General features: G+C 34.6%; 4 protein-coding genes and 1 long non-coding RNA gene across 6 annotated transcripts; 2 read left to right on the top strand and 3 right to left on the bottom strand.

Annotated features, from left to right (window-relative positions):
* Positions 1 to 53: 53 nt before the first annotated feature.
* Positions 54 to 5,556, top strand: LOC141395147 (uncharacterized). The gene is made up of 3 exons (XM_073970629.1): positions 54 to 229; positions 286 to 477; positions 4,960 to 5,556. Exons 1-3 carry the CDS (start codon positions 146 to 148, stop codon positions 5,449 to 5,451), a joined length of 768 nt encoding a protein of 255 aa, XP_073826730.1. The 5' UTR covers positions 54 to 145; the 3' UTR covers positions 5,452 to 5,556.
* EMC3 (ER membrane protein complex subunit 3) lies at positions 5,466 to 16,068 on the bottom strand. Of its 2 annotated transcripts, XM_073970628.1 has the most exons (3): positions 16,062 to 16,068; positions 6,476 to 6,639; positions 5,466 to 6,401 (listed from the first exon to the last, which is right to left on the bottom strand). In XM_073970628.1, exons 2-3 carry the CDS (start codon positions 6,622 to 6,624, stop codon positions 5,777 to 5,779), a joined length of 774 nt encoding a protein of 257 aa, XP_073826729.1. In that variant the 5' UTR covers positions 6,625 to 6,639; positions 16,062 to 16,068; the 3' UTR covers positions 5,466 to 5,776. The 2 variants fall into 2 exon arrangements, with proteins under 2 accessions (XP_073826729.1, XP_073826728.1); XM_073970627.1 differs by lacking the exon at positions 16,062 to 16,068 and having other exon boundaries at positions 6,476 to 6,722.
* LOC141393290 (uncharacterized) lies at positions 14,186 to 14,603 on the bottom strand. The gene is made up of 2 exons (XR_012410053.1): positions 14,479 to 14,603; positions 14,186 to 14,415 (listed from the first exon to the last, which is right to left on the bottom strand). It is a non-coding gene; the product is annotated as an uncharacterized lncRNA (long non-coding RNA).
* Positions 15,859 to 16,735, top strand: Dpy-30L1 (Dpy-30-like 1). The gene is made up of 2 exons (XM_073970630.1): positions 15,859 to 16,003; positions 16,077 to 16,735. The coding sequence occupies exon 2, from the start codon at positions 16,095 to 16,097 to the stop codon at positions 16,410 to 16,412; it is 318 nt and encodes a 105-aa protein (XP_073826731.1). The 5' UTR covers positions 15,859 to 16,003; positions 16,077 to 16,094; the 3' UTR covers positions 16,413 to 16,735.
* A 1,864-nt stretch (positions 16,736 to 18,599) lies between these two features.
* Positions 18,600 to 23,621, bottom strand: LOC141395143 (nonsense-mediated mRNA decay factor SMG8). The gene is made up of 11 exons (XM_073970625.1): positions 23,453 to 23,621; positions 23,253 to 23,391; positions 22,916 to 23,190; positions 22,703 to 22,833; positions 21,501 to 21,766; positions 21,271 to 21,444; positions 21,113 to 21,214; positions 21,010 to 21,056; positions 20,243 to 20,342; positions 19,125 to 20,181; positions 18,600 to 19,067 (listed from the first exon to the last, which is right to left on the bottom strand). Exons 1-11 carry the CDS (start codon positions 23,503 to 23,505, stop codon positions 18,700 to 18,702), a joined length of 2,712 nt encoding a protein of 903 aa, XP_073826726.1. The 5' UTR covers positions 23,506 to 23,621; the 3' UTR covers positions 18,600 to 18,699.
* Between the last annotated feature and the right edge of the window lie 3,268 nt (positions 23,622 to 26,889).

Raw genomic sequence — 26,889 nt, 5'->3', positions numbered from 1 at the left:
TTAAATGGAATATTTTTCAAATACTTCTTTTCAACAACCAACAACCAACTATGTATTTTCACTTTCCATTTATTGACATTTTATTCATTCGTTTGTGAGGGATTTGTATGAAATAATTGAAATAATTGCATCTTAGATTTTCTTCATGTATCGCACGGTTTATCAAAAAGGCTGTTTTTCGGTGTTGTATAGTGTTGGTGGTCGTCCGCTGGATAACTGGTCCACACATGTAAGTTTGATGGAATCAAACCAAATATCTTTGATTACATTTTCCCTTTTCTTAAGACTCAAAATGGTTATGTGAAACGTGTCCTTGATGATGACATAAAATCAATGGTCATCGAAATAATGGGTACCAATGTCTCCACAATGTATATCACTTCGCCACGAGATCCGCGAAAAGAATTGGGCATAAAGTTGCCGTTCCTTGTATTGCTTATAAAGAATATGCATAAATGTTTTTCATTTGAAGTAAAGGTGAGTCTAAATAGTCCCTTCTGTCCAAAACACCGTGTTTCAATGAATGGTAAACACATTCGCCTTGCACGCTCAATGCTCGGGTTCAATTCACAGGCCAGACAACATCACACATTTTCAATGGTGGCAAAAATACACTTCAGCGAAATGTTGGCGACATTTCCTACATTTCCTAAGTATTTCAGGATAATAGTGGTGCCTTTAGACCAGGGTCGGGCTTCTTTGCAATGAAGTATAGTGAGGGCGCCCACTGAGTTGTTTTTGCATTTGCTTCTCTCTCTCACTTACAGTGTGCGTGAATAAAAACATCATGTGGTTGTCGGTTTTTATCACCCATACGTACATATATACTAAAACTAAAACAATCCCACGGCAGCGGGTTCTTACGTACCGGATTGACCCGAAACCATAGTGTTTGGGCCAGCGGCTGCCAACCCAGCATCAAACCTATCCTTCTACGTAGGTTACATGCTGCTACAACAACAACATATACTAAAACATTGATGGTAAATCTTGGGCGACGCTGCTTTTGACACACCGTTCGGACTTACTTTCTGACAGGGATATCCTGTGACTGTACAAAAAACAATAACAGCAGTAGTGGACCAAAAATAAATAGCTTTTTCTTAAACAGTGGGCACAAGTATTCCAGTGACGGGCCTGATCAACCGATTATGAACAGAATTATACAGGTATGTGATGAAAATCGATTTCGGTGTGATGCATGTACATTTTTCGATCTCGAATTGTTTTCGATATCGGTTTCATATTCCATTGTGTTCTATGGAAATTTGATCAAAAAAGGGTGTGATGCAATCCGATAATCGTTTATTTTTCTTGTTTTGAAAACGGTCATATTTTTGTGGTCGATTTATAAACGATGTAATGAATTTTGAGAGATTTTTAGGAGAAAAGGATTGAAATGTAAGCTCGTTTAGAAAATAGATAAATTTCGATTTATTTTGCCTACTTTTGGAATATTTTGTTGAAAAAATTTTTGATATTTTGATAAAAAAGCATAGAACAAAAAATTTACTTTTAACATCTGTGTTTTCTCCAAATTGGTGAAGGCACCCGCTTAATATGTTGTTATGCACTGTTTGTAGTTCTCATCATGTAATAGCACAAGAATTCGCTCGCCAAGCTTCCATATAGGCCCATTTAAATAAGAACACACATTTATCTTATTCTTCAGTAAATTTATTTCGGTTTTTGCTTTCGCCACAACAAAACAATTGTATGCCGCTTTCATCTGAGGATTTGGGGTCACTAGTCTGTTTTTTGTTTGGGGGAATTTAATGAAATTGAAACAACGTGGAATTGAAATTCGATGCGGTTTCCGTCACATCTAAATACGATTCACTCGTTTTGGGCAAATCGTTTTTATCCCAAATCGATTCGGAATTCATCACATGCCTGATAGAATTAACAAACAAACGTTTTTGGAACCGCTCATGGCCCTATGGACTAGGTTACAGTATTTGTCAAATAAATTAAATTAAGGAGAGAGGTCCTCATTATTGGGTGATTTCGGGGCCCATATCTCGGGAAGTATTGTCTTCTCCTAGCATATTTGACATTGGGATTTTTGAGCATTTATGTCCTGAAGCATGAATTTGCCCACGAAAAACTTAAAATATCTGTAAACAGGACTGAAAGGAGTACCTTCGGTAAATATTTCATATATTTCGCATTTAAGAGTTGCCCGATATGGAATATCTTGATGTATGTTTAAGAGAAATATTAAGAAAGGTTTCACCAATGTCAGTCACTCCCTTTTTATTATCGTGACCATGAGATAGGATGGATTTGCCCACGAAACACATTATATCGCTGTAAACAGGACCACAAGGACTATCTACCATTAAAACAATCCTCTAACAGCCCTTAAACTGCATTTGAGCGAAAATTTCAAACTTTTGTGAGGGAGGAGGAGGTACCCTAAGATGTTGTCTGATATAGACCTTCTCGGAACTTCAACCTGCTGCAAAGTGTTTAAAACGATCCGAGACATGTCCTTAAAATGCGATGCGTTTGCACATTTTTTTTTTAATTTTATGTTTGAGGTACCCGAAATAGTGAACCTATATGGTCCATATTTAAAGTTCGAACCTGATCTAATCTGGAAGGAATATTACGATGACCAAATCTGCTGATTCGTTAGCAAATTATCGTGCTCACCATTTTAAACATTTTTGGGGTGGCACCTAATGCAGAGGGCTAGCCCATATTCGAAAAAATCAGTTGATCCGTTCCCCAACGAATTTCGTCCAAACATACTTGGGGTCATTATTTCTATGAGGCAAATTTTCAAAGGCTGTGCAAAACAAGAAATGGAAATAAAGAATGACTTATTTGTGTCACCCTTCATTTGGTTTTGATCACAATTCTGTAGAACGTAGATTTGTTGGGAAGTTCATCATATGTGAAGTATCGTGAGGCTGGAAGCGTCATGTTTACATTTACAAGTAAAGTTCGTCCATTGTATGCGTAGATGAAGTTGTGCCAACATGGAACGTGTTTGTTTGAGAAGTTGCCGTTCACTGTCCGAAATTGCTGAAGGATTTGAAGATAACGATCTTCTTCAGAAAATCACCTACATACTTGGAACCGATGATCTTCAGTGAACATACCAATAATTGGCAACAGTAAGTCCCGATTTACATTAGACGATTCTCCTTGCTGCAATTTTTGTCGTTCTCTTTTAAACTTGCCTCTTGCGTTTATGCATGTAATTCTGGTAATTCTGTTTCAGCAAGTTTTGTTTTCAAAATATTGGGCAAAATGTGCCTCATCGAAATAATGGTTTTAGACCCCAAGTATGTTTGGACGAAATGTGTTTCAGACAATTTGGAGTGGATTTAGCCATGTCCGTCCGTCTGTCTGGCTGGAGCGCACGATAACTCTCGAACGGATCAATCGATTCGGTTCTATGTTGTCCAAACTTAGTTTAAGTTCGAAGATGGGTTATATGGGTCCACTCCATCCGGTACCTTCCCCACAAAAGTTAAAAAATGTTCGGAAAATTTGTGTGCACGATAACTCTTGAAGGGAGTAACCGATACGGCTCATGAGGTTACAATATGGACTCAATCGGTCCACGCCTTCGGGTACCTCCCACACGAAAGTTCAGAAAAGTACAGTTTAGGACTTGCTCTCGAATCGCTTTGACTTTTGTTGCAGCAACTTGTATTCACTTCCCCCCATACGACGGTACAAGTTTTATCAGGGGCAAGTTCATACGTCCTGAGAAAATAGCCTGAAAGGTTCAAAAAACTCCTATGGCACCATGTGTAGTGGTTGAAGCGCAAGATTACTATCGAACGGATCTACCGATTCGATCCAAAATTTGGCCTTTGTAATATTTTGTTGAAACTTAGTATAAGTTCGAAGATAAGCCATATCCACACCTTCAAGTACCTCCCCCACAAACGTTCAAAAACGTTCGGAAAAATTGTGCGCACGATAACTCTTGAAGGGAGTGACCGATGTAATCCATACTTTGCACATCCTAATACATCTACCAGATATAGATCAGGTTCGAATATGGACTATATTTGTCTACTCCTTCCGGTACCTCTCACTTTAAGTGGATAAGTTCACTTTAAGACCTGCTTTCGAATCACTTTGATTTTTGTTGAAGCAACTTGCATTCGCTGCCTCAATTACGACGGTAAAAGTTTTTTCAGGGGTAAGTCCATACTTCTCGAGAAAAAAGGCCCAAAGTTGTAAAAAACCCCTATGGCACCATATATAGTGGCTGGAGGTCTCGAACGGAATACTGCGTTCGTCCACACTTTAGATATTATAATATTTGATGAAATTCGAAGGTGGTGCTTATAGGTCCACTCCTTCCGATACCTCCCCTCCCCTTTGAGGGATACGGTTGTTGTTACTGTCGTTAGTGAACTTGATAAACAGGCAGGTTGCTTAATTATGGGTCTCTTTGGGTGGGCATTCTCAGATGACCTGAACGTTTTGGCATTTTGTTGGTGCGAACAGATCTATCGTCTTTCCCTCGGATTTAGATGTCCCAGCACCTTCCTGTCCAACCGGTTCCTTGAGACAATGTAATCTTTTTTGGTAGTTGTAGCGGATCGTTTAAGAGGTGACGCCGAATTGTTCTTAACCTTCGCTATTAGAATGACAGGCTCTGCAATATTACATTAGCAAATATAATACAGAATGGTGGCCTTTCAGAGGCTCCGTTAGCTAGTACATTGAAATAGGTGACTGATATACCTGTTGTCGTGAGGTTGCCTTAGGCGCAAATAACCTAATCCCATATAATACTTTCGGCATTATCTTACTTACTTCTGGAGGTTTATGTCTCATGTGGCAGTCTCTAAACATACGCTTTTGTACATTTACTATTTAAAAATAGACGACTACAGATTGTATGAGTTGAAGTTATTGTCGTTAACTCTGGAGGTCCCAGTCTTAGTCTTAGGCCAAGATTACATTTTTTTCTTCAACTTTTAGATTATTGACGATCAACGTTTTCTACGTCGTTTTCGTGTCTCGAATTTCCAAAGCAAAACGTCCGTGAAGCCATTTTGTACCTCAATGCCAATGGGTATGTCAGCGGGATGGAATCAAATCCACTTTAATTTAGCCGATTTTACGCGACGTGCATATGGGACAAATTACATGGAAACTGTGCGTTTACAAATACATGCTAATGTTAGGATACGACGTATATATTTTACGGATCGTCTATATCAAGAGAATGAACTACCAAATGAATATCGTTTGATACAACAACCAAAAACTAAAAAGTCCTTAATATGGAAAATTCCTGCAGCAAGACCGCCTTCACCACTCTCAAATCGTATGCCAGCAGCGGATGAAATGCAAACAACAGCTAAAACAACTAACGATGATAGCAGGAGTATTGGAGGTATGACAAATATCACAAACACCATTGAAGATATGGATTTGGGCGAATTGCCTGCATCAGAAAAGGGTGATTAAGAAAATATGATATATTAATTTGATATATTTTCTAATAATTTTATTTTTTATTAAAATTATTATTTTTTATTTAAATAAAATTAAATTTCTAGTACACAAAAAAAACGCAAATGTTTTTAAACCTCAACTTTTGCCATCAAAAGTTTTCATTTATACTAAAACAAAAACAAAAGAAATGCAGAAATGCTCTGTTCGCCATTATCCCAGGATGTTAAAATGAATGCCGTTCATAAAAACGATAATTTTCTTTATATTATAGACTAGGAAATCCTTTTAAAACACAAACATCTGGAATAAGGGATACATCCCTTGACTTGTATTGTATCTAGTGTCTAATGCTATTTTCTTGGGCCGCAACTTCACCGGATGATGGGGGTGCGGTTAACTGCAACAATTCACTATCAACATTTTTCAATGCATTTTGATATTCTGTAATCTCCAAAGCCTCCCATTCAGCCTTAAATGCCACCTTGGGATCTTGTGGCATTGTCATGGCAGCACCAGTCATGGCATCAGCTTGAGCTTGCGTCTGATCAGCTTGATTATTTTCACCCAATACCAAAGTGTAAATGGATCTTAAACCAAAAACGTTTAAGAAATACCATGAAGCTGAAGAAACCCAAGCAGCATCCAAGGAGGCCAATTCAATGCCTCGCTGTAACATGGGCTTGAAACGCAATGTCAAAGGGAAAGGCACTTTTGTTGTAACAAAACCACTGAACATCCAATTGATCCAACCACCAATGATCACCATGGGCAACATATTAACGAAATTACCCTTAAGCATGTCTGTTATCATGGCTGTGGAATTTTGTTGTACAGGTGCTCGCTTTTGTGTCTTGAAATAACCCGTTTCCTCGTTGTTGAAAAAGTTTTTACGCATAGCAAAGGACTGGGCTGTCAAATATTTGCCATTTTCTCTTAATAGACGGGCCCGGATCATGGCTTGACTGTAATGGTAGAAAAAATTGTAAAGAATTTAGGTCACAAGGTCCAATTCAATAATTTATCACAGAACACTAACCTGTCTTGAATCTGTGTAATTTCAGCCTTTTTCTGTGAGGCTATCAATATGGTCACATAATGCCGCAAGATACCAATGAAAAAGGCAATCAACACAATCGGAAGAAACACCCAAACACGAATATTGGGATCAATTAGTAATTCTGTCATATTTAATTTATATTTTCGTCTAAATATACAGAATTTTCTTCCAACAATCTATTCCCCTAATGTGAGCAAATAAGACAGTCAAGTCACTAATTGATGTCAAAAAAACCTGTCAAAAAATGACGTTTAAATTCAATCACAATAGCACGGTATTTTATAGGGGTTGCAGAGTTGCTTTCTGAATGTAGGCGATAGTTACACACAGAAAGTTTAGTAGAAGGAAAGTCCATATTTTGTTAGAAATTTAAAGAGTGTCATGTTTAACACAACCTCCCGTTTAAGCCTATAAACTCATGTTTTTTATATTTGCTGTTTTGTTTAGTTGTTGCATTTCCCGCCAACAACGATTTACTCGACCTTAATTTACGTCCGTAATTTAAAGTCAAAATTGCAGATTCCTTGTCATTTTTGGGGAAATCTGTACAAAGTCAGCCAAGTCAAATCCTCTTTCATACCTTTTGGACTTAATTGTTCTAGAACATTCTCACATAATATCCCATGACCGCACAATTGCATTAACGCTACAAAAAAATCTAGGCTTAAATGTCGTTTAGGGGCCCTCATCGGGCTGAAATTTTTATAGTAGATAGCCCTTGGCACCCTGAATACAATGATATATAGCCGGGGGGAAGTCCATACTTCCCGAGATATGGGTCTTGACATTTTACAATTCTAACGTGGGCAATATGGGGATCGTTTTAAAGCTTATAGCTGGTTTACATTACGAAATCGAGTCGATTTCAAACTGTCAATTCCTTTGCTCAAATGTCAAATGAAATCGAAATGATTTCATTTGAGTTTACATTTGACGTATACGCAAAGGAATTGACAGTTTGAAATCGACTCGATTTCGTAATGTAAACCAGCTATTATGGAGAGAACTTTTGTGCACGTGAGCCATTTTTTCACCAGTTTATAGGAGAATGTATTAAATTTCTCGTCGGCCGGCTACTTAGGAAACTTTCAATTTAAAAGAAGCTTTTGATCGCGTAGCCCACTTTTGCCCCTGTCTATAGAGTAAAGTCTTATATCCCCAGCCGAAGGCCGGCTACTTAAGAACATTTTTAATTTAAAAGAAAGTTTTGATCGCATAGCCCACTTTTGTCCCTGTTCATAGGAGAAAGTCTTAAGGCCTGCGTACATAAGCTGCTCTGCCTGATTGCCTTGCCTTCCTGCTTCATTTTTGACATAATAAATATAAAAGAATAAAGAAGGCCGAGGAAATTTCGAACTGGGTTGCCCTTTTCTTTTTTATTCTTTTATCAGAAGTAAGCAAGGTAAGCAGGCAAGGCAGCTTATGTACGCAGGCCTTTAAATCCCCGATCGAAGGCCGGTTGATTAAGAGCACTTCAATTTAAAAGAAAGTTTTGATCGCGTAGCCTATTTTTGTCCCTGTCCATAGGAGAAAGTCTTAGGGGTCGATTGTCGATAGCAATTATCGTTGAGTGGAGTTGCCAGTTACTTTATGTATGGCAATCTTCAACTGAAGTTGCGAATCTCAGTTGACGAACCGGCTATTTTTCAGCAACCAGTTATTTTCAGTTGCAGTGAATATTTTCGAAGAAACAAGAAGTGAAATTGAAAGGAAGAAACATTTTCTTAACAATTGTTGATTATTTAATTAATTATTAATTTTGTGTATCAAAAATATGGTGAAAATAACAACAAAACAAGAGTTTGAAATATTAATAATTTATCAATCAAGTGCAAATCATATGTGCACAAGGGTTCTATCTATACAGCCGACTACACCAGGAAATTTCCTTTTTGAATAAAAATGATTCTTGTTTTGTCTTTTTTCCTTCCTCTATCAAGTGGACAACTTCCTTCAATACGTTCGGCAATGTAGATTGAGCCATGCAATTGTTGTAATCATTGCCATGGGACTTTTGGAAACTTCCCTCCACAAAAAATCTCAACTCAGCGCACACTTTTAAAAGTGGAGGTATTGCTGTTGATCTGTAACTTACTTTGAAGACATCCTTTAACGTTTCCATAATGTAAACTACGGCATCCTTTGGCAATCGAAAATACGCCTTAAACATAAAATAATTTACTGATCATTCCAACATGAGCTTCAACTTAAGGGGTGAGTACATAAGCTGCCTTGCCTGCTTACCTTGCTTGCTTATGATAAAAGAATAAAAAAGGAATGGGCAACCCAGTTCGAAATTTCCTCGGCCTTCTTTATTCTTTTATTTTTATAATGTCAGAAATGAAGCAGGAAGGCAAGGCAGCTTCTGTACGCAGGCCTTTACAGTGTAGATGGCAGTTCCAATGTATTCGACTTTTCCATCAAATTTCTTCTAATAGATGTCATGTCCTGTACATTTTCTTCATCATCAAAAAATAATTCCACTGAACTTATCATTTTAAAATATTTTTTTGGCGAATTGTGCCTTTTGGATTTAATATAGAGTTCCCAAGTTTGAAAAAACAATGATCGATAAGAAGTTTATCGACAACCTAGTTATGTTGACATCAATAGCTTTGTTCCTTTACTTTTTTAATGGTAAGAGTGGTAAAAGAGAAAAGTGTCAAAATTGCTCAAACTTGCTCTCTCATGAACATTTTTACCAGAAAAGTAAAGGAACGAAAAAATGGTAGATCTGGCAGCAATGTCGAAAAGAAACATAAAAAAATCAATTTTCGTCTTTTATTTCACAGTTTTTAATTTAGTTTTGTCAGCGTTCGACTTTTTCTTCTGTTTTTCGTCCATTTTCTTCTTCATTGTGAAATAATCGTCAAACAAAAGTCGAAAAATCAGTTCGCCATGTTTTACCTGCTGAAATTTGTCTGGTAGCCTGTGGTAGAAGAGAAAGCCATTTTCGGTCTCTCTCCTCTCTTAAAAATTCCTTCCAGTTTTGCCACTTTTCGAGGTTAAGGAACGCTTTGCAGGTTAAAAATGGTAACAATGGTAACCTCATAGTGCGGTTACACTACAGTTTTTTTTGCCGGGTTAACCCACTTTATGAGGATTTATTGCTTAATCTGGTCAAATCTGACCAGATTTGCCATACAAAAATTAAATCCTCTCACGACTGAGTTTATTTTAAATCCGGCATAAATCCACCAAAAATACAGTGATGTATTCGGTATTTGTGCAAAAAAATCCAACTCTACTCAAAAAGTACCAAAAGCTGCAACTGTTTTTGCAGCAGAGTTTGTCGTGTTTTACACGTTTACGATTGATCGCATGAGATTTTATGGAGTTAACAAATCTAAAGTTATTTGAAAATCATAAAATTATTTATTTTTTTACATTAGACACTTTCTTAACAAAAAGTACGCTTGATACCTTGATACAAAAATGTATCCCTGTGTGTAAAATATACCAATATGAGCAAAGAGGGGACGATATCTCAAGCGAGAAATTGTAAAAGTGTTAAACACGACTTTATTAGTTATTTTGTATGTATACGTAAACAAACATCAGCTGACAGTTTATATCCTCGAAAAGCTAAGTGTAACCAGCAAAGATTAACCCACTGGATCTATTAAACCCAGTGGGTTAATCTTCAATAGTGTAACCGGGGTATCAGGTAAGTAAAGGCAAAGACATAAATACAACAAGATAAGACATTTCTTTTGCTATCATTCTTCAGTGAATGGCTTTTGAATTTAACATAATGTTATGTTACGATATGGTGATATAACATTTTTTTCTTTTATACATTTTTACGTATTTAACCGAATTTACCGATCCAATTGACATGGAATTATTCTTGAATAGATCCTTGAATTCATAAATTTCGTTTCTGATACCATTACATGAAATGTGCCTCCTTGGCAGGGATGCCAGATAAGTTTGGTCGAAAATCGGCACTTTTCGGGTGCCAAAATCGGCAAAATCGGCAAAAAATTTTCAAAATCGGCAAAAAATCGGCAAATTAAAAAACATTTATTTCAGTTCAAATTATCGCTTTATTTAATAAGCATAAGTTTAAAAAATAACATTTTAAGTACAACAAATCAATTAACAATTCATAAAACAAGGCAACAATTTAAAATATGTATGAATATAAATGGTTTTACCATATACATATGAAGTATATATTTAGCTAAACAAAACTTATACAAATATTATCTTAAAAGGTTAACTAATAAGGTGATCGTTTGTGTATTGCAATTTTGAAATTTTGGTTTACAATTAAATTCAATTTCATTCATAAATATTTGAATTAAAGTTTCGTAACAAATAATTTTTAATGACAACATCATAACAGTTGGACTTATTTAATTTTAAGAAGTCTTTAGTAAAGATAATTCCTTCCATCGATTCCCTAGCTAATCGATTTCGACACTTGTTTTTATTTAAATTCACTTGGCTAAAAACTATTTCCACATTTGCTGAAGAATGTGGCAAGACTAAAATATGTTTAATAAATTTGCATCTTTGTGTTTATTTCAGCTTTAGTCCATATTTTGTTGTATTCAAGTATTTGAATAACAACAAAATGTTTTACAGTGGATATGAAATTGATTAGTTGCGGGCGGAGGGTCGGGAATACTATAGTTTCAGTTGTCACCAAACAACTTCATCAGTTCCCTTTCAGTCCAACAATAAAAAACGCCAACAACAATAATAGGCATCAGCACGGCCTTGTTGATCAATGCGTAATGCAAAAACAACAACTTTCTCGTTGTTTTACCCCCGCTTATTGAAGCAACACTCCTATGTTCGTATTCTTTGCAAACCAAAGACGACATAAAAACAGTGGTGGATATAAAATTCTTTAGTTCGACTCAAATTGTAGGGTAATCAGTTTTAGGGCCATATAGCAAATTTCTCATTTTGTTTAATTTGCTGGATGGGCTTATTGACCTGTTTATCGATACAGAGTCGGCGGAAAAGGGAACTGATGAAGTTGTTTGGTGACAACTGAAACTATAGTATTCCCGACCCTCCGCCCGCAACTAATCAATTTCATATCCACTGTAAAACATTTTGTTGTTATTCAAATACTTGAATACAACAAAATATGGACTAAAGCTGAAATAAACACAAAGATGTAAAATTCTGCAGTCCAACAATAAAAAACGCCAACAACTTTAATAAATTTGGACAAAATAGGAAATAATGGTTCAGAATTTGCACATATTAATTCACACACTGTTTTCCAAAATTCTAGGAACTCTACGTTTTTATCTTTAAACAAATTTCTGAAATTTAAACGTGAAAGTTCGCGTTATTCTTGCTTTTCGTTCACATTCGTATTCCTTTATAATGTCGAAAAATGAATCTTCTGTGCCATTTATTATAAAACTTTGATTTATTGAAGCTAGGCACTTAAATTTATTTTCAAAATTAAACCGCTTCAAAATCTGTTCACGAAGTTCAATGTAAAAGTTTGTGCAGTTTTTAATTATTTCCACTAACCCACTTCTCGACAATTTCGTTTTTTTTTTTAACAATTTCCTTGATGAATATACTGAAGTACACGTTTTGGTAATCAAGAAAATTCAAACCGTTTTTAGAATGTGTTAAAAAATTTTATTATTATTAACCAAACTACTCTTGACGATATAGTTGTCTTTGTTATTGTACCAAATTAGTGCTAGCAGCCACAATTTTCATACAAAACGGAAATTTTATGTGAACAAGTTGCCTTAACTAAAAATCGGCATTTTAGGGGTAAAAATCGGCAAATCGGCATTTCTATTTTTTTTGGACTAAAATCGGCAAAATGCCGATAAATCGGCAAATCTGGCATCACTGCTCCTTGGTTGCGATTTTGAATTAACTGCAACCTCATGGTACAATTATTACAGGTAAAAGCAAGTGTTGTTGTACAACAATCGATACAACAACCACATAGAAATTTGTTGTTGTACGTAATACTAGTGTCAATCTAATTTTTCAAAAATGTAAACAAAATATGAAATATAAATACATACATATGTTTTGAAGTTTCATAATTGTAAATTAAAAAAATGAATAAAAACTAATTAAATTTAAATCAATCAATAATGTTTCTGCTTGGTATGTTCCGTAAAAATGTTGACAGTAGTAAGTATTAATGCATCTAAATATCCAGAATAAAATAATTCATAGTTTATTTCAGATTATACCAAAAATTGTTGGCTGAAGTTCCTAGATGCAAACTTGGTTCACTATTTTCATCCCTAAGGGTAAAAAGTGGTAACGAAAGGAGAGTTTCAACGTGCATTATAGTAAGTTTAGATTTTCTGAACGTGGGTTATGGTCTGTTTAATCCATTGCTTGACGTTTTGTGTAGCTAAAAACAACAACCACATAGGATTGCTTTCGTGATGCCAACCACAGCAACACCTGAGATGAGACTGCTGTTCTGATACCTCTTCCTTAGCATGTGCCAGTAGCAAAACAACAAGCTAAGACAGATTTTGAGAAATTTAATTATACTGAAATGTCCACCACCGATTTGGTACAGAATTCTGGCAGAATGTGAGTGGAAATTGTTTGCATTATAACAAATGCTTAAAATTAATCTTTTTCTAACTATAGCATCTATCAGGTCCATTATGAATTGAAAGACAAAGATTTCCGCTATGAGATGAGTTTGGTTGGCAAAGAAACAAATGGAGTACACCGTCTAAATTAAACATTTCGGAAATCTCTTATGACGACATCGCAGCTAAATATGAGATCGGACGAAGCATACATATGTGGGACCTTAAGTTATATTTGAAAATATTCCGACTCAATTGGAAAGAGCAACGTACACGTTTCAATTTTTATTAAAGTATACATTGCTAAATACATATGTTTTCAAACCAGAATTTGTGCATTATTGACAATGTTGTAAGGTATCACCTTTTTATTATACGCATTTAACGTGAACATCAGACTAAAATTGCTATTGCAGCCATGAAACAGTATAAATTGAGTCTGAATAAATGTTGCAGTTCTATTAACAAGATGCAGTCGCAAAAGAAGTTTAAAACGCATTGCTAATTATACATTTTTACCGTTAAAAATATCATTTATAGATGGACTCAAATATCGATTACAATTTAATCAATAATCAAATTTATGTTTATGCATTTTATTCAAATTAACTATTATATACATTGACTAATAGTGAAACTTAATATTAGGAAAATTCGCGTAAACATCTATTAAAACATTCAAAATAAAAAAAATTATGTTTATAATACAAGAAGCAGCCAAACTCCGATCTAAAAATGCATTAGGAAGTCTGTCATTTGTATGCTCTCTCAATATAACAAATATTAAAAATACACTCCCAATAGCGTACAACAATAAGAAAGGGCAACCACGTTTTGATGAAGCCCACAACACTAACATATCTGCCACAGAAGAATATCCATGCGGCCAACATTACCATGGAACTTTACAACTGGAATCTTTGTAGCGCATACAATTTTATGCAGTCGCTACATGCGAATGGCAATTGTCACAGAAGAGATTGTGCATTCGTGTGCCATAAAACACGGAAGCTTTAGATACTGCTTCGTCCCACATTAAAGATCATCCCTCAACATTATTGGGACTTAAACGTAAATAACGGGTAGGTCTCGCAAATCCCATGTTGTCTTCCGATACAAAATATGGTCCAACGAAATCTCTTATAATGCCATTTGACATGCAAATACCAAAAACTGCTGTTTGATACCTCCCTGCTAGGGATATTTAGAACAAATCTGCTTCGCCATAGTTAGCCAAATTAACACGGCTGAGGTTCCGTAATAAAAGGCTAACCATACTCTGAACTTATCTTATTCCGTATAATTCACAGTGCATCCAATATATTGAGATTCCATTCATAATGTTTTCAATCAGATCCTTGTCTGCAATGAGATATTTTTACATTCATAAATACCCACTTTACCATGAATAAATATAGCACTTACCTGTATCCGCAAATTCCTGGCACACCATTTTAAACGGCCTTTTGTTCTCTTACACCATTTGCTGATCTATTTATTCGAAGTTAGCCGTGAAGTCTATAACTTCAAAAATATGTGTTTTATGTTTGTTTATCAGCCAGTAAAAAACATAAATACTAATTGACAATTAACGAAAAGAACAACATGTATTAAACTTCATATTGTTTTTGACACTAGTATTACGTGTCAATCTAATCAGCTGGGACTTGCTTTTACCTGTATTATTGTACCATGCTGCAACCTGTTAAGGGTAATGTTTCTATACAAAGTTTCGTAAACATTTTTTTGTTGCATGCATTTTGTCAGGTCTTTATTACTTTATGTCTTTGGTAAAGGAACACAGCTAATAATACAATATTTCATCTCAGTTGTGCTGACAATTGACAACGCAACTCAAGTTTAGTGGCAATGCATAATCGACACCTTAAATCCCCGGCCGAAGGCCTGCTACTTAAGAACACTTTCAATTTAAAAGAAAGTTTTGATCGCATAGCCCACTGGCTACTTAAGAACTCTTTCAATTTAAAAGAAAGTTTTGATCGCGTAAGCCACTTTTGTCCGGCTACGTAAGAACTATTACAATTTAGAAAAAATTATTATTATTAGATACAACTCTTCGTTATACCACGTTTATATATAACCGGATTTAACAAACCGACTGGGTTTTAAATGTCAATTCCATTGCTTATGGGTACTTTACACGGTATGTTTTTTACATATGAGTTGTCACTTCTCCAATACAAAATGTATATGCAAAGTGACAACTCATATGTAAAAAACATATCTTGTAAAGTAGCCATTATATTTCAAATAAATCTTCATAAAGAAGGTTAACCCTGCAAAAAGCTCTAATATAAACAGCATATTAGCTTTAAAACGTGTCCCATATTGCATAGGTTTTAAAAATAATGGTGTTAAAAGTCAAGACCCATATCTCTGGAAGTATGGGCTTCCCCCCGGAAAACTATATATCGCTGTGTTTAGGGTCCCAAGGGCTACCTATGGTAAACATTGCAGGCCGATCCGAGAGGTGCCCATAAACAACCTAATGGGGGTAAATTACGAAATTTCCGAAATGACAAGACCCATATATCGGGAAGTATGGACTTCCCCCCGGAAAACTATATATATATCGTTGTGTTCAGGGTACCAAGGGCTACATATGGTAAAAATTTCGGACCGATCTGGAAGCTGCCCTTAAACGACACTTGTTCCAAAATCTATTTTGTGAGAGGAAAATGAGTTTTTGAAGAGAAGATATATTTTTGTTCTTTCCTCTTTCGTACTTACTTTTACGTATACTGTACGTTCGTAAATACTTGACTAATCATAAAAAATAAATAATTCACAATAACAATAGCTTCATCAAATGTCATCTATTGATTGAGAACCTTTCCGATAGAAAATTAAAATATTTATATTTTTAACAATTTTGAGAAATTTTAACCGGAAACCCCCTTGGAAAAGACAACAAACCGTCAGTTAAATAGTAAGTTATCAAATATACAAAGTCTTAAGTCTGACATTTGACATTTTATTTTATATTTCCGATATTTCCGTAGTTCTAAAACACCATCACCATGGAAAAAGACGCTGGTAATCAGAATGTACCGCCTGCTGAACCACAATTAAACGCAAACAATGCAACAAATAACCAAACAAATTCTAATAATACCAATTCCTCCGTCGGTAATAATGCCCAGCAAAAGAAACCCAGACCCGATTTAAACTCCTTACCCACAAGACAATATTTAGATCAAACTGTAGCGCCGATTTTGCTGCATGGTTTGCAAACTCTAGCAAGAGAGCGGCCACCAGATCCAATAAGCTTCCTTGCCTCATATTTGTTAAAGAATAAGAATCGCTGTGAAGAATCCTCCATACCAGAGAATGTTTAAATGCAACAAAAATAACAACTAGTCGCCTAAGAAAAGCACCTGCGGAGCTGAGGACCAGGAGGAATATAAAATTAAATGTACGAGTTTTGCCGAGTTTTCCTGAATATAGAGAAAGATTCTAAGATACCTTTTTGTGAATGGATAATTATGTACCATTCTTTTACCAAAATCGTAAAGACAAATCAGTAACACAAATGTAAGGAAATGAGGAGTGCTTAAAATGCATATCCTTATTTCGATAGACTATACCATTATATACATACACGTTTGTTTAGTAGCATAACAAATATACTATTTGAATATAAATACAGATAATGTAGAAATACTTGAAGTACGAGAAGATTTTGTTTGTTGCTTGAAGTTGGAATGGTCTTTTAAAATTTTTGATCATAGCAATCATGAATACTCACGTAGGGAGCTTCTCACGAGTGAGTTGCAGCTCACTTCTCACGTCTCGACCTATCACAAATGACAAGGGAGGAGCGAAAAAAGTGAGGAAGGGTTCACAAGTTGGAAAATTGAAAATAGTACCGCATTTTGTGAACCCTTGACAATATAATTTGTGTTGCCATATCGTTATTTTATTTACAAATGATTTTGCAATATCTAAATAATCGTAATTTTTTATAAAACACTACTATATTTTAAATTAAATTAATATTTCTAAAACAAAAAATGCTTTTTAACAACAATCCACTTTAAAAATACCTGGTAATTGATAAAAAATTACTAAATGTTTGACATGTGGCAGCATCTGTAACAGCTGTTTTTTTGTTTTGACAAATATATATGTAAAAATTGTTTATTTACGCCCGAAGAATTTCTGCAATTTGCAAAAAGTGATCAAACATCGTTTAAAGGTCATTAAATGGCAAAAAGAAATGAAAATGTTTAATATTGCATATTGGATGATGGCCGAAACGACAAACGCTGAGGAGTACAAAGAAAATCAAGCAAAATTTTGTGGAAGTTGTTCCATGCGATGCCAATATCTCACTGGATCTTTTGTATTAGTTCAAATAAAGTTGTGAATGATCCCATCTTCAGCATTTGAAGGAATTTCAAGAATTGTAAATAAATACAATACGGAAACATCCGATCTTTTCACCAGCATTAGGACCAATTTTATGAATGCTAAGTACAATTCAATTAAATCCCTTTCTTCAACATTTAAACTAATTTCATAATGTTATCTTTCTTTTTGTTATGTTTTTATTTATAATATTTTTATGAATTTAATCCTTCATATTTTGACCCTTCTTGATGCCATCCAAAATGATTTGGATCTTTTGGTGGGTAACGGTCTTGTAAAAAGAATGGGCGAAGGTGGTAAAAAGGTGACATTTCACTTGCACTCATGCTTAAATAGCATCTTTGGCATCGAATATTTTGCTGGGAACCTTAGCGAACAAAGAACAATTCAAAGGCACTTACGATATGTCACTCGAGTTGCCGCAAAGTTTGTAAGTACCTACATGCATATGTACATTAATATGCACATTGTTCTATTGAAGAACAACAATTGCAGAAAGGGGTTGCTCCTGATTGGGTCCTCTCCCATTCTTGTTGCCATCCTATGATTCTGAACCGCTTCCCATATCTGAAAAATATTGGCCAACTTCAACTCCGCCTCCAAATTACGCCTTGTTCATTAAAACACGGATGAATATGTACAGTTACCAAAAGAATTTCTAATTGTTTTTTATTTGTTACTTTCAACGTAAAACACAAATAAATGCAATTAATTATCATTACAAAGAAAAAAATTCGTTTTCGTCGATTTTTTTCTATAAAAAATTTCCATATTTACATTTTTTTGTTCAACTCACCTTGAATTCTGTAGTGAGAGAAAATTGCCTCACATTCTCACTTTTTTGACATTTATGATAGCTACTTTTCTCACGAACGTGAGTTTTGTTCTCCCTTATGATGTTTATAATAAGGGAGGAGGCGAGAGTGAGAAAACTCACGGTGAGATGATGTTTATGATTGGGCTGGATATTGTACAGACCGATCGACTCTAGTAAAGTCCTTCCTACAAGAAGACTTTCCGGTATTCTAGGGGCATTTCTGATCCTCTATATTCTTATATTCTATGGGAAGACCATCAGGTCTTCTATGTAAAGAACTTCCGATCTTCTATGGAAAGACCTTCAGGTCTCCCACGAAAAAAAAAAAACTTGATTCTTAAATGTGTTTCTTATAGTATCATCAATATGTTTTCCTTCTAATCCAAGCAAGCATTATGTTGGTACTATTTATTTTATTTCTCAAACTTTAAAACATTTTATTCATCAGCCTCAACTTCACTTACACCAAACATACCGGCCATTAGACAGCCATAGTTCAAAGCATTGGCAGCTGTAATTTCAGTCGGGGTGGGAATTGGACCATCATCTCCCTCATATATATAGGGCAGACGTAACATCCAATAAGCACTTTGTGTCAATTTAGGTTCACAACCCAAAACAAAAACATAATCTCCATCACCGGTGCGAACTTTGGGATCCAATGAAACATTTACCGGAGCTTTTGGGGTGACCACATGTATACGCATCAGCTGGGCAACATCGAATTTTTTGGTACGACAAGGACAGGGGAAATACAGTGGCATGTTGTTATATACCACCTTGCTGCCGCTGTCACGTAAAATGCCTACGGAGGAACACAGTTCAAGTAACAAGGGTAAACTTTTATTTCATTCTTACTCACCTGAACCACCCCTTAAAATCTTATCCGGTGCCGACATCATAAAACGATGTCCCCTCGGACATTCATATTCAAAACCAACGAAAATTTTCAAAACAAAAACTTCACCCATTTTGCGATAGCGTGTCTTTTCATATGCCCACTGGGCTGAATGTTCCAAACGCACCTGAACATCCCAGGGTAGAAGGAAATTAGAACCCGATAAGAATCCTGACTGGAAATGTTCTTGAAGTCCATGATTATGGCTGTAAACCGAACTGGCACCAACACAACACAGCGACCAGCTGGGAAATTGTGGCAATAGTCCTGCGGGACTCTGTGTATGCATCATACCTGGTAAATATTCAGTCGTTGAGGGTTGTCGATAAATTGTACGATCTGTGGTTTCCTCGCTAATGGCATCCGTTTCCTTAACCTTCAAAATAAGTTCATTTACCGATTCATCTGAACTATTTTCTTCGTCATCGTCATCATCTTCTCGATCCTGATCTTTATCGATTTTATTCATGTTATCAATTGAAGTGGAGAGACTTAAATTCGTTAGGGTACGTTGTGAGGCAGCCAAGGGTTGAGAATTGTTTATGGGAAATTGTTCTTCATCTTCTGAATAGCCGTGTATTGAATGTTCATCCATATCTTGATTTTTACGCATGGGTAGTTTGGGAAACCCCCGCTCAAATTCAGCAGCTCGATAGTCGTTTATAGAAGGTTCAAACACAGCAAAATTGATACGTTTCACTTTGGCACACAAATTACAATTGCTGGCCATATATTCATAAAATTCATAATTGGCATGCCTTGTGCTATAGGGATCTTCTCGTCTGCCCTGCAGTTTACCACAATTACATGCCGATATAAATATCAAACCACTTGAATGTTCGGTGGGATCTTTGGCATTGTGTTTAGGTCGTGCACATGGATTACCCCTCAAGCTGGGATATTCACATTGTTCTTTACCACCCCTCCAGCAGGCTTCACACATTTCACGCAACTTGGCTTCGTTGGTGGCTTTATCAGTGCCACGGGCATATTTCATGTAGAGGGCAACTGCTTCTTCAACCTGGAATTAAAAAAATGATATAACATTTTAAAGACGAAAGTGTTCTCTTAAAGCAACTTACCAATTTTTTGTGCACAGCTGCACTGTAGTAGGTTAATGTAGGATTATTGTACATCGCAAAGGCTTTTTGAAGTCCAATATCACAGCAGGCTTTAAAAAATCTACAAGAAAGGTCAGTAGGTAATTTTAGAAGCGACATACATATTCTTAGAAAACAAGATGGTTCCTTGGGTAAGACCAGTGGTACTTTATGTAGAAGAAGTGCTTCTTATGATTGTAAGTAGAAACTAAACAGACAAAAGTTTTCTTATAGAAATACAAGAAGTACATACTTATTTTAGAAGACCCGAAGATATTCCGTAGGAAACCAGATGTTTTTTTATAGACGACGGAGAGAAAGAGAAGAAGTACATCTTATAATAAAATACCAGAAGGAAAATAACAAGCCCCTCAATTTAAAATACGGAGATCAAACTTTGATCCCTTCTACAGTAGGGAAGGTTTTCTTATGAAATTCTTCTTAAAAACAGAACTTTTAGAAGGCCTGAAAGTTTTCTTAGTGGAATATATTATGTCGGTATATTATCGACCACAACAGGTATCTCTATAGAGGACCAGTGGATTTACATATAGTAAATCTGAAGGCCTTATTACAAACGAACAGAAGGACTTCTTATTGAAGACCCAAATATCTTTTTGTACAAAACCAAGAGGATTTTTACTGGCGTGTGTGCCTAGAACATGCTACGGAAATCTTATAGAAAGTGTGAAAGGATACCGGTACCGATTAATTAACTCGTATTTTACTTGTTGTCGTAGGCTACTTACTCACTATCATAGTTCAGAATTTTATCAAAATTTTCTAAATACGATTTCTGAAAATAAAAATAATTAAACATTTTGATAAAGCGAAATGTTTTAGAAAACGTACATAATCTGGATCATTAGCTTCAAACTCAGGATTGTCGGGATTTTCAATGAAAAGTTTATGTAGCATTTTGAAAATTTCATACCATGATTTAAAGTTAAGAAGCTGGAATTGAAAAATATCAATACATGTAAACTAAAATTTAGAATTTCTTTTCATACCACAAAATAATGTTTCCCTTTAAATTTAATTAGATTATCATTGAAGCCTGTTTTAAATGCTTGCTCTACATGATCCTTAAGTAAATCCATAAATTTGCGATTTTTAACATACAAATCCTCAGATGATTCGGATTTGATGGAAAGATTGGAGAAAGACAATGGTTTTCCAAAACCCTGAAATAAAAATAATTTAAAGTAAAATTTACTATTTAATTGAACTAACATCGTACCTTATAAGGCAGTAAATCCTCCAGCTCATCATCATCCTGTGTAAAATTCGGTTTGTGTAATAAGTCTTGCAGCAAATTCACCGATTTCAATAGAGGATCTTCACGTAGCTTCTCGTTCAAATTGTAATAGACAAAACGTAGATTAACAGGTATTGAAAATAAGGAATTATTGCTATTGTTAACTACAATAAATTCATTACGTAGCATTTTGTAAATGTTATCCTCAACATCGAATTCAAATTTTGAAATTGCATCCTTTGTTTTTTCTGGAAGAAATTAAAATTTAAATTCATTATTCTACAACCCAATCAGCATTTTTTGAAAATTTTAATCAAATTCGAGTCTTTTTTGATCCGACTGCACGATTAAAAAGCTAGAATATGAGCTCATTTTCTGATCATAAATGACTCCTTTGTCGGTAGTAAAACATAACCTCAGGCGACTCTCCTAAACAAATCACAAATGAGTCTTTTTCGAGTCGTATTTCAATCATTTATTGGTGTTTTGTTGGTTAATTTCGGACCCTTTTTCGAGTCTTTTTAGAGTCATGTTTATAATCATTTATGAGTCTTTTTGTTAGACGAAATAAATTAAAAAAATTTTCTTTTTATTCTTCTTTGTTTCTTTCCTTTGTTTTATAGTCTTTTCTGCTTTGTTATGTCTTTTAATTATCCTTTTTTTTGCTTGGCAAAACCTGTTGTGTTGTGTTTGTCTGTACCTTTAATATTATACGTTACATTTATATCAAAATTTTGTAGAAAGTGTATATGAGAATTTTATTTTTTTATTTACAACCAAATAAAAATAAAACAAAGCAATCAGTTTTTAATCACCTAACTGTTCAAAATATGATCAGAGTATACATAATTATAATCACTTTTCAAACACCTGTATGACCCTTTTTTGATTAAGCATTTTTCAATCTTCCAGATGATCAAAATGTGACAATAAATAACAAAAAATTGTCACATTTTAAACACCTCAATGATTTATTTGTGATTGCTACACATTTGTTGTTGTATTTTAAATTGAACTCTTTTTAATCATTACAGGGAGTCACTTTCGAGTCCCTTTCTGATCACACAAGCGACTTAATCAATTTTTGATCACCAAAAGGACTCAAAAAAGACTCCTCAATGTGATTTTTGAAAAAACAGTCTTCTAAATGCTATCTGGGAAGATAGTAACTAGTTCACACATACCATGACCATCGGGCAAATTTTCAAACAAGAATATTACACGCGGCGAACATAGACGTGCTGGTTTACCCAAAATGTAACCAGTATTGGAATTTTTTAGTAATTTCGGAAAGAATTTTAATACATGGCGGTCCCTTAAAAGAATAAGAACCAAATTACAAAACTTAATAATAAAAAATATTAAGAATAAACTTCACAAATTAATACAAAACCTACCTTATAATTTTCAATGCCTTAAAGATCCCCAATAGCGAGGCATCAAATGTAACACTCAACTCCACGAACACAATTAAATGGCAAACTTGTGTGGCAAATAAAAACATGCGAGCAAAACGGCTACGAACCTTTTGATTGAAAGTTAGGAAATCTTCAAACTTTTGCTTTTCCAAATCATCCAGCAACATTTGTTGCATACACGCTGAATCAAAAGAGGTTTCAAAATGCAAATATAAAATAGATTCCAAAGGGTTGAAGTAGAACTGAATTTGACCCTAGAAGATAGCACCAACAAATGAATAAACTACAAATATCTAACTAATATTATATTCCTTACCTCCTGTGGTTCATGTTTGAGGATACTTGGATGGCAACCCAATACATCTAATGCAGCCATTTTATTACAGTCTGGAAAGGCTGACTTACCGATAACACCCACAACCACGACTTTTTTGTCATCTTGGAAGAGAATTTTGCTAAATGACATTTCAAACAAAGTTAATAGGAATTAAAACTTAAAGTGGTTACAGTACATACTGGAACTCTTCTGGGATATCGTCAGGGAATGACCAATATAAATGTTCCGGCATTTTTTGTATTGTTTACATGGAATGATGATTGTGCTCCTCCCAAAATGTTAGTTCATATTCACCTAAAGGAACTATTTGTTTACAACAGGTGATTTTGTTTACGCTTACATATAATCAAAAGATTGTAGTTATGAAAATGAAGTAATAAGGAAACACAACAAGTTTTTTAATTAATTAATTGGATTAATCGAGCTAGTTTTTATTTGTCTTTAATTCGGAGTAGTGACATATCTGCGCTTTGTATAATGTATTACATTTATTGGCCATAAGGCTTTGTTTTACATGTAAGGATTCAATTTAAATAACTAAATAGGATTATTTCATATGCACACTGAGTAGTGATAACATACAAATATGTAATATTATGTAATTCATTTTAATTGGCCTGATGGCTTGAATTATTGTAAAGTTGATTAATAAATAAAAATAAAATAAAATAATTGTGCCCAGGCATGGTTTAATAATAAAGGTTAGCTAAAGCTTCCTGTCAATTTAATTTTTTTTCTTTTGACTGTTCCTAAAACGTCAAAACAATATACACAATCTTTGTATGTGTGTGTGATGTTTGAATAATATGCCAACAATTTTAAAAACAATCGAATTCAATGATTTTCAAAATTGTTTTTAGAACATTTATATGAAAGAAATCCTTCAGCTTATTATTGCAACAAACATTTTGCCATATCCACAACTCGATTATGTGGAGAAACCTAGTCCCTTCATTCATTTTTCACGTTTTTTATAAAATGCTCAAAATTGGTATTTTGTAAACAAACCCACTTGTTGCCTTTTTGTTTTAAAATTTTGAAGTTTTATGAATTCAGGAAAAACAAGGGTTCTATAGATTTTTTCATTTAAATCTACCTCTTTACTTATACCATGTGCCCAGGGGCTTAATTCTTGTTCTATGAAAATGTGAAATTAAAACTTTTATAAAGGAAATAATTGTCAAATGAAAAATTTTATAAAGAAAACATTTTTCATTTCAAATTTTCATAGAACAAGAATCCAGCCCCTGTTCCATGGTGTTTTGTACAGTTAGACACTAGAGCTTTTTGCCAGGTTAACCCACTTTATGAGGATTTATTTGACATTTGTGCTATGGAATTGACATTTGAAACCCAAACACACTGGGTTTAAATCCGGTTAAGTGTAACCGGGGTATTACGGTGTTACATGAAAAGCAATTGATTAGTCCTTGTCCAGACTAGAGTGGTTTCAATGAAACAATTTCAAAAATTTCTGTAAGTCCCGGTCCACACTAGAGTGATTTCATTGAAAAAATTGCATGAAATTATGCGTCTCTACATCGACCTCCATAGTAGAGTAAAATCATAAAATTGCTGTAGTGAGGAATTCGATTTAAGAACACCTAATTTCATTAAATTATTTCATTGAAATCTATCTAGTGTGGACTGGGACCAATGCTAAGTCCCGGGCCACACTACAGTAATTTCAATGAAATTTTGATATGAAATTATGCGTCTCTAGATCGACGTCCATAGTGGAGTAAAATCATAAAATTGCTGTAGTGGGGAATTCGATTTAAGAACACCTAATTTCATGAAATTTTTTAATGAAATTCACGCTAGTGTGGACCGGGACTAAGTTTACATTTACGAAATCCACTTGATTTCATCTGTCAATTCCATAGCTCAAACGTCAAATGAATGTCATCTGAAATCCATTGGATTTCATTTGACGTTTAGCCTATGGATTTGACAGATGAAATCGAGTGGATTTCGTAAATGTCAACATAGCACAACTGAAATATTTTGACGAAGTTTAAAAAGTTAGTCCCTATTTACATTAGGCAATTTTCTTGCGGCAATTTTCAATTTGAAGGAGAGAGAGGTGAGGCATATGATAACCCTTTGCCTCTCAACACCCTCTGTCACCGACAAACTGACAATTGCCGCAAGGAAAATTGCCTAATGTAAATATGGACCTACAAAGAATCTGACTATACGCAAGGAACCAATTCCGATCGAAAGTGGAATTGATTCCACATTAAAACACTCCAAAAGCACTTACAAATAAATGGTCTGTTCCAGTACTGCAAGAATCTACTAATTTTTACATTTTTTTCCGATAACATAAAGGAAAATATGTTATCGTAGTAAAAAATAGTAGCTTCTTGCAGGTTCTGGAACAGAGCAAATAAAAATATTGTTTTATAATAAAACTTTTATTAAAAAAAAAAAACAACATTTAATTTCATATTTTTTTATCATTTTATTGAAAAAATTCGCAAATGTCCTAATGGACATTAGCTGTGTTCCTTTACTTACCTGATGTTACCATTTTTACCATTTGTTACCATTTCTAACCTGCAAAGCGTTCCTTAACCCCGAAAAGTGGTAAAACTGGAAGCAATTTTTAAGAGAGTGAGAGTGCAGAGAAATCGAAAATGACTTTCTCTTCTACCACAGGCTACCAGAAAAATTTCTGCAGGTAAAAAATGGCAGAACTGATTTTTCGACTTTTGTTTGACGATTATTTCACAATGAAAAAGAAAATGGACGAAAAACAGCAGAAAAAGTCGAACGCTGACAAAACTAAATTAAAAACTGTGAAATAAAAGACGAAAATGGATTTTTTATGTTTCTTTTTGACATTGCTGCCAGATCTACCATTTTTTCGTTCCTTTACTTTTGACACTTTTCTCTTTTACCACCCTTACCCATGGTAGAATAAGAAAAGGTAGCAGCAATACACAGCTGACTGAACTGGGTTGTAACGTTAGTGTCAAATTTCATATGACATTTTATACATTTATTTCTATTTCGATGTACATTAGGGACATATATTTTTTGAGAAAAAAATATATCATTCGGAAAAAAAACATTTCCCAGAAAGACTTCTTCATATCAATGATATGTAACCTCCTCCAAGTTCGAACGATAAGCCGCGCAGTAAATCCCCGCTTGTAGAGGCGATACAACGTTTGTTAATATGTGAGGTATTTGGTTAAAATTTAAAAAAATAAAGCCCTAATAAACATGTGCTTCTTTGTTTTCTAAAACAATACATTGAAACAGCTTCTCCTTTTTCTATGAATTTCCAGCGACCCCAAACTTTTCTGCAAGAATTCTACTTTCTGCGAGAATTTATGCATTTAGTGGAATGATGCGGAAACATAAAAATTGAAAATGTAACGAATGTTTATTCATGTTTTCCAAAATATTCAACCAAATGTGAAAAATTATTAGTTTTTTAAATTCCAATAATTTATAGACATTTCCTTGTTTTGTTTACAAATACAACTGGCAGTAACGTCCCAGCAAACCAATCGTACCGACATCGTAACGAAATCGGAACAAAATTCGGACGATACGTCCGATATCTGATCCGAAATCGTAACGATATCTTAACGAAAGTTGT

The sequence above is a fragment of the Musca autumnalis genome, unplaced genomic scaffold (genome assembly GCF_047663935.1).
Source record: "Musca autumnalis isolate F117 unplaced genomic scaffold, ASM4766393v1 scaffold_2, whole genome shotgun sequence".
Taxonomy (NCBI): Eukaryota; Metazoa; Arthropoda; class Insecta; order Diptera; family Muscidae; genus Musca; species Musca autumnalis.
The sequence above is the reverse complement of the archived record's forward strand: the minus strand, read 5'-3'. Positions and strand labels throughout refer to the sequence as shown.